Source organism: Venturia canescens, chromosome 4, assembly GCF_019457755.1.
Source record: "Venturia canescens isolate UGA chromosome 4, ASM1945775v1, whole genome shotgun sequence".
In the NCBI taxonomy this organism is placed as follows: Eukaryota; Metazoa; Arthropoda; class Insecta; order Hymenoptera; family Ichneumonidae; genus Venturia; species Venturia canescens.
This window is the reverse complement of record NC_057424.1, coordinates 3,721,028-3,740,412: the sequence shown is the minus strand read 5'-3', so window position 1 is coordinate 3,740,412 and position 19,385 is coordinate 3,721,028. Positions and strand designations below refer to the sequence as shown.

General features: G+C 37.5%; 1 protein-coding gene across 2 annotated transcripts; it reads left to right on the top strand.

The window, feature by feature from the left end:
• The first annotated feature begins 78 nt into the window (after positions 1 to 78).
• On the top strand, positions 79 to 18,874 carry LOC122409187 (protein artichoke). 2 transcript variants are annotated; one of them, XM_043416522.1, is made up of 6 exons: positions 79 to 328; positions 8,178 to 8,788; positions 9,926 to 10,099; positions 12,246 to 12,364; positions 13,047 to 13,193; positions 14,885 to 18,874. In XM_043416522.1, the coding sequence occupies exons 1-6, from the start codon at positions 324 to 326 to the stop codon at positions 17,906 to 17,908; spliced, it is 4,080 nt and encodes a 1,359-aa protein (XP_043272457.1). In that variant the 5' UTR covers positions 79 to 323; the 3' UTR covers positions 17,909 to 18,874. The 2 variants fall into 2 exon arrangements, with proteins under 2 accessions (XP_043272457.1, XP_043272456.1); XM_043416521.1 differs by lacking the exon at positions 79 to 328 and adding an exon at positions 7,353 to 7,876.
• The last annotated feature ends 511 nt before the right edge of the window (positions 18,875 to 19,385 follow it).

Genomic DNA, 19,385 nt, shown 5'->3' with positions numbered 1-19,385 from the left:
CCCTCCCTCCGCCTCTCCGCCGGTGCTAAGTCTATAACATATTTAAGCAAGGGGAATAAGTTATTCGAATTACGTCTCGCTGCATCGGTGAAGTTGCAACGATGACTCCCTATTATTTAGTCTCAATTTCTTCCCGCTCGGTACATTGAAATAACGCAGTTTTTCCGTGATTCTCGTGATGGTTTTTGACGTATGTGGATGCTGACACTGTTCGACGACTAATTGTAGAGCTCCAGAGGCATACTCGAAGTTTTGTTCGCGTGCTTCTTGTGAGTGCAAATAAGAAATATATTTTGCGAAACATCCTCAAGATCGGACGAATCATGGCGTGAGTGTTTTCTTCCTCTTCTTTTTTTTTTCATACGATCTAGTTTATTTACCCCCATCGAGACTGAGTTTCCCGATCGACTGCTTCGTCCCTCGCTCACTTTTTTCATACCTCAGGGCTATTCGTTGCTCCTCCTTTTTATAATCGTATAATTATGCCCATCTTTCATAGTCATAATCAAATCAAATCATTCTTCATTCTGAGAAAATCCAATGGGGAAAAGAGGAGCAACGATCTTTGAGCAAGCTTCAAAATTCTTATTATTTGACCTTCGAATCCCCTCGAGTCATTGACCCAACATTTCGGCCGCTCAACTTTGCGCGCGCAGTGATTCACAAACATTTTCCTCGTCATTTTTAGCGAAACAAATAAAACCTTTTTATAGTTTCATACTCACGATCAAATATATTTGGGGTCACAAAATTTCGATGTTCTCAAAGCGAATTCCACGTAGCTATCCAAATATAAAAGAAGCATTACTTCGATCCAGCTCGTTCGCACTTTGTTTTGATAGCTTCGAATAACTTTTGATGTTCATAATAATTATAGTTGACTTAAAATCGCGCGAATTGCGCGTGCATCTTGCCGAACCGATTAAAAAACTTGAGATTCACAATTAAAATGCGCACGTAATGATGTTCAAAAGAATAAACTTAATTTCCAAAAACTTTTCGCTGTATTCCTCGATTTTTCGCAAAGATAAGTGTGTAATTAAAATCGCATCGGCATAAAAAAAATTCGGTCGGAAGACGAATAACGTAAAGTAGCAGAGTCGCTTTGCATAAAATTCGGCGTGTAAAAAACCGGACGAAATACATGCGAGCGGACGGCAAAATACGAATAATTTATGAAATACATAAAAAGCGTGAATTCGCGAAATGAGAATGGAAAAAAAACTAGCGAGGTGTGTATAGGTATATAAAAACTAAGAAACTTGATCTTCGCACGCATGCTCGCGCGGAATGATAAAACGTTGAGCATACATTGAGCGAAAGAGGTCGAAAACAAAATGAATTAATTAGGCGACGATATTTCGTTGTCCGAGAGAACCTACTATGACGAGTAAAAACATTGAAATTTGTTTAAAAAAAAGGAGCGTTAATTTGGGCCGACTAAGAGCTGATTTAGTGCTAGTTTTTTCTGCCCTCTGTTTATCATTGAACGGGGTATCGGTACCAACGCGGATAAATATCGTATGATATCGGTCAAGGTCCGGCGAAATTGGCGGCCGAAAGGAGCCATGCGTCGAGAGCCCGCTGTGGCAAAGATCGATCAACTTTCTTCTCCGTCATTTCTCTTCAGCTTTATTTCTCTTATTTATTTTTATTCCAAGCTCCGAGGATTCCTGTCTCGAGAAGAACCGTTATCCCCGTACCGTGCCTCGTTAAATGCTTCTGCGTGATCAAGCCTTCGAATAGTGAAAGAGAAAGAGAGAGGAAGCAGAGGATTCGAAGTGTGCAACAGTCCTAAGCATCTGCGTCAGACAAAAGACAAGGAGAGTCGATACAGAAATTCTCTCAAATCAATCCTTTAAGTTTTTACCAAGATTTCTCAACACATCTTTTACCCACATTTTCGTTTCGACGTACCGACGAACACGAAAGAAAATACCTAAAAACACGATTCGCGGTGTCATATACTTAAACCTTTTTTACTTTTCGAGGATCAAGATCAAAAGCATCTCGGCTCCGAATCCCAAACGATGTTTGCAGAAATACTATTTTTTTTTGTTTTCATTGATTTTTCCGAAAAAAGCTATATATACTCGAAGCACTGATCGGGATCTTGCATAATATCGAAACTCAGCGTATAAAAAGTGGGCGTTGACTAACGATCGGACTGGACCTCGAGTGCTCGGCAGAGTCCAGTCATCGGGATATAATATTATATAATGAAAGGAAATAAAAAGAGATAAAGCATCTTGAGCAACGGAGAATCGAAAGAAACTACTAGTGGACTATGTAACGCCTAGTATGACCGTACTCGTAATTCGTGCAGGAAACGTTACAACTTTGATAATGACGATTAAAAATTCCAAGATTTAAAGATACGCGAAGTCAGGAAAACGGCGGCGGCGTGACTGGTAATGATTTTTCTCGATTACGGCTTCGCGAATGACCCGTGACATTTTCACGCTCGAATAAGGCACTCGCGCGAATTAAGCCGTTGAATAATTTCTGTTTTTGTTTTTCTCGTCGAGGAATTCTCGCATCAATCATAATAAAATATGAATTTATCTACGACGATCCTGAAATCACTGTCTATAAATTTTCTCATCTATGAAATTCATCCTTGAAGTGGAGTTGCAGGTTCGAGAGTGAAATTGCGAGTCTCTGGCCGATCCATGATCCATACCGTTGTTGCTTTCTTCGTGTTCCACAAACTGTGTCTCGCATGTGTCGTGTACTGCGTTCGTGCGTGCTGGAGTAAAAAAGTGCTGCGTTCACACCGCGCATCAGAATCGCTGAGGCACACGTGACTACAGAAAATATATTTTGCCGAAAAACCTAATAATCCATCATGTTTTTTCTCAGACTTTTCACCGCTAATTCATCGTCTCTTCTATCTCGTAAAGCCAATTATGCGTTTGTTTATTCATTAATAACAATACTGCTGTACGCATTCGCGAGCACGTGCACGAAACGTCAGTGGAGAATATGCCTCGTTTATTTGCACACATTTACATTCACAAGATATAGAAGTGTAATTATTTCAATCACGTATGGAGAGTCACGATAATGAGAAAGTATTTCGCTCGTTATTTATTGTGCGTCTGGTGTTGGTGTGTAGCAATCGACGAGGCACGTTAGTCAGAATACTTGGGTGCGTTACATTGAGATTTCAAATCTAATTCTCAGTCAGCAAGCGAATATATAATTTTTCGCGACTAGCAATCTTTTTTGGAACATATTAAGTTTTTCGTAAGAAAGTCATTGACAGAGCTCTCTGTCGTATAGTAATTTACTTCTCAATGCGGATCAGAACCATAAAGTTGAAAGATTGCACGTAATTCTCGGACATTGGATTCTTTTTGGAGCCGGGGAAGGGGGGGGGGGGGGGGCTCGCTCTCAGGACCGAAATATTCGGGATCCAAAAAGAGGAGAAACATTATTCCCAGGAAATTTGATTTGATCCTCGCTCTATACCCTATCGTTTTCGGGATTATTTGGTCAGGAAGGGAGCGTACCATTCTCATGGTTTTGAGATCATTGTTTTGAAATAAAGGATTTCTCGGTGAGCTGAGCACAGTGCCCAGATTAGTTCGTTGAACCTTGATCCGCTCGGTATGATCTAAAATTTCTCAAAGACTCTTGTTGGCGAAAAATCATGCAAGCGTTGTTTGTATTATTAAGACTAAAGAAAAAAAAAATGGACACCCAGTATGTATGGGGCGGCTGGTTCGGTAATTCGGTATGTGGAAGCAAGTGGACGTGTTTCGAATACACGGCGCAGATGAAATGTATTGCCGGACGATAGAAAATTGCATACGGGCACTCACGTATCGTGTGAGCTGCTTCGTTGGATAATGAATACAACGAGTAACATTTCACGATCCAAAGACTCGGTTTTGGATGATTTATAGGAACGCGAGTGACATAAAAAAATAATAACATAACGAATTTGAGAGAGAAAGTTAGCTTCAGAGAATGGAGGTATTGGCTGCATAAGCAACTATTGCTGACATCAGATTTTCCTATAGACGTGTTTGAGAGTGAAAAATTTTATTGTTCCTAATTATACACGATCTCTCATCAAATAGTTAAATTGTTGGTCGATGAAGCCTCGTAAAAAAAAAAGAAAGGTAATGTATATGGGTCATTCCATACGAAACCGACCATTTTTTATTTTGCGAAAATTTTCTATTATTTTTTACCTACTGAAAGAAGTCGTTCCTAATTTTTTTAGATTTTTTCCTCAACCCATCTCATCACAATAAATTTTTCAAAATTTCGTTCAATTTTTTTTTGTAAACACCCACAACTTGTTCAATATCAGAGATATCGCAATAAAATAGTAGGTCATTTTTTTCGTCTTGAGTTGTAGTTTCATGAAAAAAATACAAAAAAAAAAATAACAAAATGAATTTTCATACTTTTTTCAGTTTTTAACCAAAAATATATTTTTTTTCAAACTTGGACCATTTTGATTTTTTTTTTTTAATTCACCACGTTTTAATAGACCTTTTTACACATGCAGATAAATTTTTAGCTTGTTCATAACTTATTACTTTTTTTCTATTTTTTACTACGTGTCAAACAAAGAAGCGTGTTTCTTCGTTGAATGGATAACGCAAGTAGAGTGATTTGATTCAAAATTATTCTAATTATTACACATTCAAATCGCTACGTACACTACCGGGGCAAAGTTTCCGGACAAAAATCCAGAAAAGTTAAATAAAATTTTAACAGAGAAAAAAGTAATCTTTTTTTAATTTAATTCATTAGAATTTCATCACATTATTTTCTAAAATTTTTTTAACCTGAAATATTTACTCTCGACGTTGATCCGGGTTTTTTGTGAACTATGAAGTTGTGTTAGAATATCTAAAGCAAAAAAAGATTCATTTTTATATTTGAATTTTTCATTTATAAATATCTTGAAAACCTTATTGATAAAATCTTGGAAAAAAATCTGATAAAATTCTAATGAATTGGAAAAGTATAAAAAAAATAAAAATTTTTTTTCTGTCAAAATTTCATAAAAAGAACCCCATCCTTTTCGAGCTACGACATTCAATGTACTTGAGGTTCTACTTAATTAACAAATGATGAAGAAAGAAATTTCTGAAAAAAAAATATAAAAAAAAAAAAAATTCCAATGCCTAAAATAATTGGAAATGCAACTTTTGTTATTTTTGAAATATCCTGTGAAACCTACCTAATAGTTCTCGCAGTACGCGACAGCTTTGAAAATTTGTCTTCTTTTGGTAAAAACGTGATAATTGTGCAAAAAATAATGGTAATAAATTTTTCCAATTACAAAATTGAAGCTAAGAACCTTCGAGGACTCGTTCGCAGAATTGAGAACAAAAAATTGTATCTAGAAAGCATATAAAAAAAAGCCAAAAAAACGGACGTTTTTGAAATGACGTAATAACCACTGAAAAGGTCGTAGACGTAGAGACATTAAAAAAAAAACCAAAATGAACCGGAACGTTTCTTCTCTGATACTTGCGTTGTCCATTCAAGGAAGAAAAACGCTTTTTCGTTTGACACATGGTAATAAATAGAAAAAAAAGTAACAAGTTATGAACATTACAAGCTAAAAATTTTTCTGCATGTGTAAAAAGGTTTATTAAAACGTGGTGAATTAAAAAAAAATCAATATGGTCCAAGTTTGAAAAAAAATATATTTTTGGTTAAAAACTGAAAATAGTGTGAAAATTCATTTTGTTATTTTTTTTTTGTATTTTTTTCCATAAAACTACAACTCAAGACGAAAAAAATGACCTACTATTTTATTTCGATATCTCTGATATTGAACAAGTTGTGAGTGTTTACAAAAAAAAATTGAACGAAATTTTGAAAAATTTCTTGTGATGAGATGGTTTGAGGAAAAAATCTAAAAAAATTAGGAACGACTTCTTTCAGTAGGTACAAATTAATAGAAAATTTTCAGCAAAATAGAAAATGGTCGGTTTCGTATGGAATGACCCATATGAAACCCTGACGTGGATCCAGGAGAGAGAAAAACGTTGCTTCACGTTGGTCGAGAACGTCGCAATAGAGCAGAGAAGTTTTGTGCTGTTAACGGAAATCTTGTCAACCTTCCGGTGAGGCGGCGATTAATGAGCAAAGTAAACCTACATAAGCAACAATAAAGTTTCACAGTCGTTGACAGTGGCTCGAATCCTTTCCAAGAGAAAAAGAGCCTCTCGCGACTGAGCGATGTTAGCTCACCTTCCTTCAACTTTCGGCTTCTTCGCTCCCTGCATGCGCTCTCGTGATACGGCACATTCCACGCTTTTTCCTAATTAGCACGAGCCCACTATACAGAGAAGCAGCTCACTTATAATTTTTTACCTCTTCTCGCGTTTGCGTACAATTTCCGGAGCAAGGCACGATGCTCGCGGCGGCACTGTAGCCTCAATGGAATAAGACGGGCGACGGAGACTAATGCTGGCCGAGCCAAAAGAGGAGAAGAGCGCGAGAGATTCTTCTCGCGATCGAGGAAAACTCATCGTGCCGGTGTTGCACACAATATAAAGAGCATAAAACTCTTTTTTACAAACGAGTCTTTGTGCGTGTGCGGAACAACCTCTCTTGTCGCTAACATCATTCATATTCTTCCTCTATTGTTCACTCTCGTCAAAGCGAACAACTAAACCGTAATTTCTCACATTCTCCCTCGCCCGCATGGGACTGAAACCGTCTTAGCTGCCCCGCGCTTGCATCCCGTCAGAAAACACTTTATTCCTATTCTCTTCGAGAAAATGTCGAAATTATGGGAGCAGAGTAAAAAATACGAGAGCTATTCGAAATGTTCGTGCTTGTATAGCTCTCTGAGCAATTCCGGTCTGAACACCGATCGAACCGGTATCTGCCAACAAACGTCAGGCATCAATGGCGGAGATCTCGCGAACGACATCTGTTGGGCGCCTGAAAATCGACGGGGAAACTAGCTTCTTTCTCACGTTGCTCACACATTCACCAAGGACCTTGATTTATTCACGTTACTGAAAACTCCTTACCATTGCGTGCAACGCTCTCAAGGCTGTTTTTTCACCCACCTTTTTTGCTCCTCGCTCAACGCTCACTTTTTTTTCTCTCATTTGATTATTCGTATGCATTGTTAATTTTGTTTGACACTGACAGTGAGTATCGAGCGACAGAAGAGTTCGATTTGAAAGTATTGTTGTCATATTCGCACTTTTCACAACTGCGGAATTGAGATGAGCTAAAGAAAATCTTTATTATTATTATTATTATTATTATTATTATTATTATTATTATTATTATTATTATTATTATCATCAATTTATGTGGCTGAGATGCTTAATTATCGGGAGCTTCGTATTCGGTACTTTATTCAATTGGATATCGCACTTTCTTAAGATTTTAAACCCACCAGCAGAACCCAAGAATTCCCATTGTACTTCTTCGTTTATTCTTCGTTTATTGTTGTTAGTTTTATTCGAAAAGACTTCCGAAGCGTTTCGCATGACGATGATTTCTCAGCCAGATAAAATACGATGAGAGTGAAACTTTTTTCGTCAAGTAGATGCCATTGACTCGAAACTCGATCAACACACTCCCAACATTTTTCAAATATATATGAAATCCTCTATTTACTAAGGATTTTTGAACGATCTTTGTCACCGAGAGTAATTTTTTTCTCACGAGTTTTAAAAAGAACTCCATCTACTTAAATGCCTATTGTACGCAGTAATTATTATTCACTTTCTGAAATTTGAGAGAAAAACCAACACGAAAACAAGAAATCGGATCTCATACAAATACCTCTAGAAAAAACATCAATAGACCGTGAAGAGACATTTCAAAGGAATATTCCAATGGCCTTTGCAAATGATTTCGCCAAAAACAATTGGTTGAGTATCGTTTGGGTGACGATTTTATCAGGATAACAAAAAGTGATAAATATAATATGAACTTTTTCGAAAAGCTGGAAAGCTCTATATATAACATGCGTTGATATGAAAATAATGTGCTCTTATTTTTCTTGAAAATTACAATTGACGAAACATATAGAGAATAATAAATAATCAATGAAAAAAATTAATTTATTTACAAATATGAAGAATAATTGATTAAATAAATGATAAAGATAACGAGGTGTGAATCGGTTCCCGTTCGGAAATAACCGTGAATCGTATCGTTTATTTTTTCAGCAATACAATCCTGAGACTGTTTTTTCTCATCGGAGTATTCGAAGCTAGTCAGGCCCAATGGCGGCCATGCATAGAGTTGAAGAGAGAGCTTCATGTCCCTTGCAAATGCACCATAGCACCGGACAATCATCGTGCGCTGAGGATGAATTGCGATCGTGTTATTTTTACGAGCGATACCCTCGAGTTATTGAGAGATCAACCGATAACGTGGTTGAGTCAGAAAAATTGTGGTTATCAAAGATTACCCGAGGATCTTTTGAATTCGGGCCTCGCCATTGAGAAGCTCGATCTCTCGGGTAATTCGATTTACCGGCTAATGGATCGGCTCCTCAGTGCGCAAACACGACTCCGTGAACTTCGGCTAAGTGACAATTTACTCGGTGACAATCTCAATCCGATATTCTCGAGCAACGAGTTTCGGGATATGCATCTCTTGAGATTACTCGATCTCCGTCATAACGGGATCCGCAGCATCGAGGAAGGAATCTTCAAAGGCTGCGATAACCTTGAGGAATTGTATCTCGATGATAACAATCTTACCGCTGTACCTGCCGAATCTCTAAAGGGCCCCAAAGCCATAAGAGTCCTCTCACTCTCCGGCAACGACATAGGTGAGCCGTATATACACATTTTCAATTATTGACAACATTTATATTCCGAGAGTCATTAATTCAAATATAGTGCGACAACCCATTCAATGAATCTCGAAATTTTCGAATTTCATTTTCGGTTGGATCAAATCTGAAAAGCTCAAACTAAAAATCATCGAATAATCAAAATTTCAATGCTCTTCTGCTCTTCCGTATTAAAAAAAAACTTGCATGATGCGAACGGAACTAAATGCCACAAAAATTCGATCACGTGAACTCGGAATATTTCCCATACCAGTTTGAAAGGTACATATAGGGGATACCGGGCAAAACGGGATACCCGAAAAATGAGAGAAATTTTTTTTTATCTTTTTTTTTTTCAATTTTTATACTTGTCCGAAAAGAACATGAAGAAACATATTTTTTCCAAACTATCGTGTTATTTTTAGATTTTGATTTTTTTTTTCAAAAAATTCGTTTTTTTTTCAAATTCTCTTTTTATTATTCGTATCATTAATTTTTAATTGAATTACAGAGGGCGCGTTCGACGTACGTTAGAGCGTTGTAAGCGCTGAGAGCGTTCACAGCGTGCGCTCGACTTACGTTTGAGCGCTGTAAGCGCTGAGATCGCTTTCAACGCTTACAGCGGTATACGTCGGAAGCACTCGGTCACGGGTGCAAATGCACCCAAGGTGCATTGAATTAAAATCATAGTAAAAAAAATTTCGTGAGTTTTTGAGAAATACCCCTTTTTGCCTCGGATTTTTTTTTTTTCCTTTTTTTTTTTAAATTGAAAAGAATTCCAGTACATTTGTTAGTTTTTGGGAGAAAAAAATAAACAGAGCTTTCCAAACTTCTAAAAAGTTCAATATTTCCTTAGGTATCTCGTTTTGCCCCGGTCTCCCCTACAGTTCCTATAAAAATGCATCCTACAATCTCATATAATTATTCGAAAGATAGGATCTATAGATAAACTAACATATTGAGCGTATTATTTTTGAATTTTTAAATCAGAATTTATATGAAAAAACAAGAAAACTATCTCGGCTCGGGAATCGGTACAAAAATTCAACGGAGGCTCTCATTACAAATTTTTCGAATCGATTCATTTTCATTATATAGAAACAATTGGAAATTTCTTACTAATGAATATTTCAGGTTTTCTTCCGCGTGGAGCGTTCTCAAACCTCGGCGAATCTCTTCTGCGGGTCGATCTTAGTCGTAACGAGTTGTCGCACATGGAGGATGGTTCTCTAACCGGTCTAAGCCACGTTCTCTTCTTGAACTTATCGAGAAACGATCTCACTCGTTTCAACAGCGATGTATTCAAAGGTATGCAATGAAAAGATAACGCAATCTGCTCGCACGCGTAGCTTGAAAATATGCGAATGCGCATTCTTGTAAAATTATTTTCACTCTCGGTAAAGTTTCATTTCTGGAGGGAACCTGAACAAAAATAAAACTGAGCGATAAGAATTTTTGTCGATCGTCTGCGAAAACGCACAATGCGGCGGTGCGTACAATATCGCGGGAAAGGGAACGAACTTGCGAAGGAAAATACCGAGAGAATGCGGAGAGGAAAAGCCGAGTGCGAGCGGCGGAACGCCATCTCAGCTCCTTTGCATTCGTTTCCTCGCGGCGGCTCCTTCGAGCAAAAAAACCGCTAGAGAACGAATCGTGGGAAAAACCTGCGTAAATGCGATCGTGAACTGTATCGGCGTCTCTGCTCTGAATCGAACCTTTTTTTCATGTTTGCAGTTCCATTTTTACTTTTGCTCAAATCGTTATGTTCTCCATACCATTTTTTTCTCCTTAAACCTAAAAAAGGACTCGAGGCGTGTATTCTGAAACTTTTGCTGGGGAAAAAAAATATATACATATATTCGCGTTCCAGTTGAAATTCGTGAACTTGAACATTATTGGGGAAAAAGAATTTTCTCTTTTCACGTTTGAAATTTTTTAGTGGAAAAAGTGCACGGTGAAGTAGGTATAATTTTTCGAGAAAACGTTTTGCGGAGTATTGACGAATCGATTTCTATTCGAAGAGAATCTGATATTCGGATGCGCGAAAAACGAGAACTCGAAACTGAGGGAGAAACTCGTTCAGTTCGCGTGAAAAATCCCGTATACATTTACGACTAAACTCGTATTTTTATATGTATCGTAAGCACAGTGTAATTTACGTTGTTTTCACTGTACACCGAGAGTTGCGGTCCCTCAGCGTGCCCACCGACCTCGTGAGATGTTAAGAATGAGCTCGAGGTTCGCATGCTACGCCGCTACGCGTTTACGTGGTTCTATATATGACGCGCAACGCGCAACAAACATTCTGTGTCTAATCCGGCCGCTCCCACGGATCTTTCCGTCGGAGAGACAGTTGCGAGGTGATTTCCTCTCGAATCCCGTGCAAGATTTCTTCTGTCGATCGACACTCACGATTATTTTAATGTAATTCCTTTCTTTTTATATTTTATCATCTGCAATGTAATTGGCTGCGTTGTTGAATATACAAGTAATTGTTCTAAAACTGGAGCTCTCGTTATTGAAACCACGCACGATTTATTTCAGAGATTATATTCTCCGTCTCCAGTCAGATTATAATTATAATTATAACAATAAAAATAATTAATCATTTTATTTTTTATTTCAACCAAACGATCTAATGATTCAGTTTCCTTAATCTTGTATAGTCAAAATAAACGTATATTCAAAATGCTTACTATCGTTTCTCGAATTTCAAACAGTCCGAGTTGTGATAAAAACTCATGATTCTTGGTGATTGTGATTCAATTGCGTAATAATCGATCATAGTTTTGTTCATGTATTTTTAGCAGTTTAAAACTTTTTTTATTTATGAACAAAACTATATTCATTATCGAAGCACAAGATTTTCGTATATTTTAAACAAATTGGAAGAAAAAATGAATCGCGGTGCAAGCATAATACCGGGCGAAGGACACGCTTAGAAATTCTCAATCGTACAATATTGACGGTTGAGACAGAGAGAACGCTTTCCAATTTTCTCGAAAGATCCCTGCGGGGAACTCTCGTACACTTATAATTACGTGACACTATGAGCTGCTTTCTTATTTTTTCTTTTCCTTCTTTTTATATTTCTCTCGTTTGATTATCATTAATGTTTTTTTTTTAATTGGAACTTCGTGTAGGACACATCAATTCGTTTGTGTTATTGTGCCAATTATACGATCGATTCTTATCGAAATGAGTGTTATTTGTAATGATGAATCAGATAAAAAAAAATGAAAAAAAACGAGAGATTGCAGAAGACGCTGCAAGATGTATGAGAGAGCACACGCGCGCGCGCGCGCGCGCGCGCGCGCGCGTGTGTGTGTGTGTGTGTGTGTGTGTGTGTGTGTGTGTGTGTGTGTGCGTGTGTGTGTGTGTGTGTGTGTGTGTGAAAGTGAGAGGAGGGAGGAATGAAAAGAGAGATAAATAAAAATCTTGGTACGTTTTGCAGGTGCTTATAATTTACTACAGCTGGACCTCTCGGCAAACTTTCTCCACGAATTCCCCAGCGACGCACTACGGCATCTACAAGCGCTCAAGTTTCTCAATGTCTCGAACAATTTGATTACCGTGAGTTCAACGTTATAAATGCTGATGATTAACACGTTCGTTATTATCAAAATAGTCTCACGAACTACTATTTACTTTATCCTCAAATGTATCGAATTCGTTGTACGAAAGCAAATGTTTTTTCACTTTTCTTCCAATGAACACTCACAAACTTATATTATTTGAAATTCATTGAAACTTTATTGGATGATCATTATATAGTATTGATAAGCAGGATAAAAAATTCTCGTTAATATATATTATTTTCATTTTATATCTCACAGAAAAATGATAATTATAAATATGAAAGTAAACGCACAAAACTACACGTTCAATTAATTTTTTTCAATTATTTTGTTTATCAAAGTCTATTCTGTTTTGTAGTAAAACAAAAAAAAATATATATTGCGTTCAAGAAGTTAAGAATATTCGTTTCGAAAAGACTCAATAAAAGTTAATATGAAAAAAATGGAACAGAGATTTAGAGCGAGCAATTAATGAGTTCCGACGATATCATGATATTCGATTTATGCGCGTTTAAAATCGAAATAAACTTTGGTCCAAGACAAATGAGCTCTACTTTCACGAAGAAAAAAACTAGAGTTTTATTAATATCAATATTTGAAGAGTAACGAAAAGATAATTCATTAAAAGTGAAATATTATTTTGTTCATTGCTGATAATAAATGTGATTTAATTGTAGGAAATTGAGCGTACACATTTGACCGGTCTGGCCGAGCTGCAAGTGTTAGATCTGAGCAGAAACAACATTGGTCGTTTGGGGGTCAATACATTCGCTAATCTTACAGCGCTTACCAGGCTCGACCTGAGTTTGAATGCACTGCGGACGGTAATTCGACATTTCATATTCATTAAGGGGGGGGGGGGGGGGGGGGGGAGGGAGGGAGGTAACGTTAATTAGGTGAAAAAGGTCTAATTTTGAGAATTTTTTTAGACGTTATAGATAATGCAAATTAATTTTATTGTTTGTAACATCATAATACAATGAACAATATTTCCTGAATTTTAAAAACTTAAATATTGATAATTAACTCGATGGTAGAAGAGGCACTTCGGAATAAACTTGCCCACCGGTCTAAAATAGTATAAATCCAAATCTACTCTACTGATTTTTTAAAAATTTTGCCATACTACTACTTTAAATAATTGATCAGGTATCTACGAGAGATTTTTTTCAATTTTTCATAATTAATAATTTCACAATAACAAATAGGCTTATTTTTTAGGCGACAAATCGGAGTTTTCACTTCTAAGTGTCATAAAAAAAAAATTCTCCCGTAGATATCTCGTCAATTATGTAAGGAAGTAGTATGCCGAATTTCAAAAGAATCGGTCGAGTACATTTAAACTTATACTCTTAATCGGTGGGCAACTGTATTCCGCAATGCTTTTGCTACCATTGAGTTGATTATATTAATATTTGAGTTTTGAAAATTTATAAAATATCGTTCCTATATTGTATCGTGATGTTAAAATCAATAAAATCAATTTGTATTATTTGTAGCGTCTAAAAAAATTCTTAAAATTGGGCCTTTTATTCACCTAATTGACGTTACCTTTCCTTTAATAAGCTCCTGAAATATTGTGCTAAATGACAAAAATTCTTATTTTTACTTTCTCCAATTCAAAGTTTCATTTTCGTGGCAAACGAAGAAAAGAAATAATGAGTATTTACGGCGCAAAGTCTGGAATTTTATCAATTGGTTAAAAATTCTAATGAAGTGTCAAGAGATTGATAAAGACTTTCTTAATCACGGAGTAATAGAAAACCACCAATTTATCCGTATCTTTTAAAACACATACTTCGTTACTCAATTTTCCTAGTATTTCGCAAGCATAGAATTGCGATTCAAACGAAAAGAAAAGTATATGTAAATTTACATTTTGATTACGTGACTCATTGAAATCGTCTCGAAGATTCGAAAAACACGATTATAATCATTTATTTATTATTACGACTAATAGAAATTTTGAACCATACAATGGAAATATAGAAAATCACAAATCTATCATTGTTGCATGATTGTTGAATTTTAGAGCAAGAAAATTTGATGCTGTTGGTTAAGTGTCGTTACAGTTATATGAAGTTTCTTTTTGGTATAAAAAGACACCAGTTAAAGCCCCTCATATTAATATTTAGATAGTCCACATTGCACTTTTCTATTTACCATAAGAATAACATTGGAAAATTCTTTTTTGCATTCACATATTGTTTTTTATTGCTAGCCCATCGTGTGTAGAAAATCGCACGCTCTAGAAAAAAGTTCTCGTATGATTTTTCGTTAAATCTAATAGTTTCTAAGTTATTAGAGGTCAAAGTTCAATTTATCGCAGATTTGACAAATTTCAATACATTACAGCAAAAACTTTATGGTCCTAGAACTCATCGATCTCTTAAAAAACGTTTATGAAAAATTTTTTACAGTAATCCAAAAAACATCGAAAAGTTTAGAAAAATTCACTAATAGAAATTTATAAAATTTTTCAATAAAAATTTTAATCTGCTGATATTAATTTCAGATCGAAGAGTCTTCTTTCGAGGGATTGATAAATTTGAAATGGCTTTCCCTTCAGGACAACAATATTCTCCTGGTGCCAGCACTGGCGATAAGTCGTTTGCCATCTTTGACCCATTTACACGTTGAATTCAACCGTATAGCAGCGTTATCGAGTGAATTATTGAGATCGACGGCTTCGAGTTTGACCTCTTTAGGCTTGACGCGAAATTTAGTGCGCGAAATTCCGGCGAGGTTGTTTCAGAGCTTTGAGAACTTGATGAACATCGAATTATCGGGTAACATGCTATCGTCCGTGTCTCAGCATACGTTTGCCGGTTTGGAAGACAGTCTGTTGAATCTCGATTTGTCCAACAATCGTTTAACCCAGGTCAGCCCATTGCCACTGAATAATTTATTGTCACTGAATTTGGCGGACAATAATCTTAAGCGTTTGAGTCCTGACACCTTCGAGGATCTCGTAAAGTTGCGTTATCTCAATATAAGTGGAAATCCATTGTACGGCGGTTTCCCGCCAATATTTCCGACTTCGTTGATAAACTTGGATGCTTCGCGAACCGGTCTCCAAGTATTGCCGACGGTGTTGCTGCTGAATCTCGAACTTTTGACGAGTTTGGCTCTGGCGAATAATCATCTTCAAGAAATAAGCGAAGGAACGTTTCAACATCTTCACAATCTGACTCACATAGATTTGTCGTACAACGCGATTGAGAGAATTGAAAACGGTGCATTCGTCGGTCTGGTGAATTTGTACGAGTTGAATCTTCGTGGAAATCGATTGGGCTCGTTCGCCGGTGAATACTTCAACACCGGGACAGGTCTCGAGATTCTCGATCTTACCGACAACGAAATAGCTTATTTGTCGCCGACGAGCTTCGTCATTCATCCCCGTCTCCGAGCGATTCACCTCGGGCAAAACCGTTTAACGAGGTTCCCCAGTGAGTATTTCAAGTCTTTGCAATTTCTCGAACGCATCGATCTGTCGTCGAACTCTCTGCGAAACGTCGCCGAATTCGCTTTCGCTCAGCTCGGAAATTTACGAGAATTGAAACTTTCCGAAAATCGAATCGAATCGGTCGACGATCTAGCCTTTCACAATTCAACGCAATTGCAAATTCTTGATCTTTCGAAAAACGTTTTGGAGACTCTAAGCGAAAGAACGATGGAGGGTGTACTGCGGATGGAGTATCTGGATCTTAGCGACAACAAATTAACCTCTTTGCCCGAGACAATATTCGATCCGGCGCGAATACGTTCGGTGGAAAGAATTAACTTGTCGCAAAACCGATTCAACGAGATTCCAGTGAAATCCTTACAGAGACAATCCTCCAAACTGTTGTCCCTGAACCTCGCGAAAAATCGTCTCTCCGAGTTTTTCACCCAGGATATCGTCAACACTGTTAAATATCTCGATTTGTCGGACAATCCATTGAGTGAAAAGGCCGTCAGAGGAATAATGGGCGAAGCGAAAATCTTGCGATCGCTCAATCTCGCCCGTACAGGAATGAAAAGCGTCACAAGATTGGAAACTCCGTTCCTCAAAGATTTGAATCTTTCTGGCAACGAAATAAAGGACATTCGACCAGCGGCTTTGGAGCGCGCGACTCTATTGGAAAATCTCGACATTTCGACGAATCGTTTGAAGGATTTTGGCAATTTAGTAAACACTTTCAAGACACTTGCCGCATTGATATCGCTCGATGTCTCTGGTAATCTTGTGACGAATTTGAACGAGAGTAGTTTCGTAGGTTTGGATCGTTTGCGAGTCCTGAGAATTTCCAATCTGACCGAATGTACGAGAATTGAGAAAAGTGCTTTTAAGAATTTAGCCAAATTACGAGAGCTGAATGCCCAAGACTATCCAAGACTCGGTTATTTCGACGTTCAGGGGATACTCCGTCCCATGCAGAATATCGAGTTCCTCGACGTTGAGATAAAGGACTCGACGGTTGGTAACGAGCTACTATCGATCAGAATGCATCCTCGACTACGGGAGCTCACGTTGCGAGGCGAAAGGCTGCGAAGTATTTTATCGAGTGCTTTAGCCGGAGTCAGAAGTTCCCAACTGCATTTGGGAATAAAAAATTCTTCGATAGATGCGATACCGGCAGCATTGTTATTCCCTGTGCCCCGTTCGACGAGGCTCGATATCGACGTTTCGGGCAGCAATTTCTCGACGATTCCAGCCCAGTTTATTGCCGCGTTGGACGAGAGAAGCGGAATGATAAGGCTTCGCGGCCTCGAGACTAATCCCATAATTTGCGACTGCGAAGCGAAGCACCTCTGGCGCTGGTTGAAAATGTCTTCTCACAGAATGAGAATCGAATGCCGGGGCCCGGAGCATCTCAAGGCTATGATTTTGACCGACATAAGCGAAGAACTTTTGTCTTGCGAGCGTATCACTTCAACGAGGAAATTTTACACTACGGAGCAGATAACGACAAAGACGACGATGACGTCGATGCGCTCGACTTCTTCGGAGCCTGAAATTATTTGGACCGCTGCCCCGACCATCAACGACAACAGCAGGAACAAACAGTACAACGGCGAAGTTGGTGGTTCCTCTGTCATCGGAGGATCTACCGGCACCGATGATACTCTCATCATTGGAATCGTTGGTGGCGTTGTCGCGTTCATCGCCATTGTCATAATAATCATTTGCATTTGTCGATTGCGCTGGAGCAATCAAGTCAACGAAGCCCGGATGGCTGCCATGGCCTCCAGTATCCACGAAGCATCTGTCATCAGACCAGCCAGTGCTTACTCCGGAAAGATCAATCATGAAGCTTACGTCGGATCTTTCAATGGCTCTACACTTGGTCATCCCAATGTTCATCCCAACACTCTTCCAAACACAGCACCAGTTCAAATGATGTCTTATGTTCAACCCATGCACATGATGCATCAACCTCCAATTCATCCTTCGCAAACGAACAATCAACCGATTTATGGATATTATGATACCGGCAATCCTTCGCTTCCCATGTACATGACTTGCGCACCTGGTGACCAGAAGTTTGACAGATAAGTAAACAAAAATATACCGGCCTTGAAATATATCAAGAATCATCGATCCCCACTCTACACTCCTTCGAATCGCTAGCGTGGAAACAACTTTTTTTCGGCTCATTCCTGGCAGCCTCGAATCTTCTTCTGATCGTTGCAAACAATGCGATCCGATGCAAAAACTCTGTACATTCCGAATATGCTACTTTTATTCGTTTGATTGAGTATATACGTAAGTGTTTACCATCAACTTATTCTTTCATGCTACGAGATATTTATATCCCTTTGTTCCGGACAAATATATTTTGTCAAGGAGTTTATTCCTGCATCCATCATTATGATGATGCCGAATAATTTATTCAACGTGAGATTCATGCCCTAGTCAGTGCCAAGAGCGAAACATTACTTTTCGGCGCAACTGGGTTCGTTTACAAAAATTGTCCATTTCACTCGCTACATGTGCGTATAGGTTAGACTTTTCGAAACTCTATTAATTTTAACTAATCAACGCGAATGGACTTTGAATGCCAGCGAGACGTTGAAAAAAGATATACCGATGCGTATCCATTTGATGAGGTACGATGTTTCCTCTGTAAAAAATTTCCCAAATCAAACATTCCTTAGGGTGCGTTATATTTCTTTCTGATATAAAGAAAAAAATTGAATTAGAATATTTCCCTTATCCATAATTCAACGAGAATACGTATAATTTTTAATTTTGTACATTTTGACAAGAGCCTATACAAAAAGCGAAAGGGCTAAAGTGTTGAAGTATAAAAAACTACCTTTTTCTGGAATCCACTAGAAAATAGTAGCTGATTTTTAGTATCTTTATTGTTATAGAAATTCATGGAATAAATCATTCTTGTTTTTAATACCAGCGTGTACATATAAGATTGATATGAAATCGATTATTTAATTTATGAATATTTCTAGAGTGTTATAAGATTTTGTAATTTTAACAATAAATACTAAAATACCATGATTATATGGTTCGATTTTCTTAGGGAATGAAAATTATTTTCAAATTCACTTACCTGAATTTTCAACAGCGTTCGACCCCGTTATCCAAATTTCCAAATCGCGTTTCTTTTGTTATCCGATCAAATAAAAAAATAGCTTCTATCTATGGAAATACTTTTTCGATACAAATTTTTTCTACTTGTTATACGAGTTTTTGAATAAATTTTGTCTCGAAGAATCCACAGCTTGCTCCACTATTACAATCATATAAGGATTTGAGTTGAAAAGAAAAGCAAATTTCGATTATATTCCCGCGTGCGTCTCTTATTTTCTTCCTCTACTGGCATCATGTTTTTGTGCCTTCGTATATCAGAGGAATTTGAGTGAACATTCCAGAAACGATCTCTGCGAAAGAATTTCTGACATTGTAACCAAAACACAAAAAATTCGTTGACAGGAAAAATAAGCATAAATCATTATTGTAAATTTGTGGCGCGCGCGCACGCACGCACGCACTGAGCGACGTGTATATAATT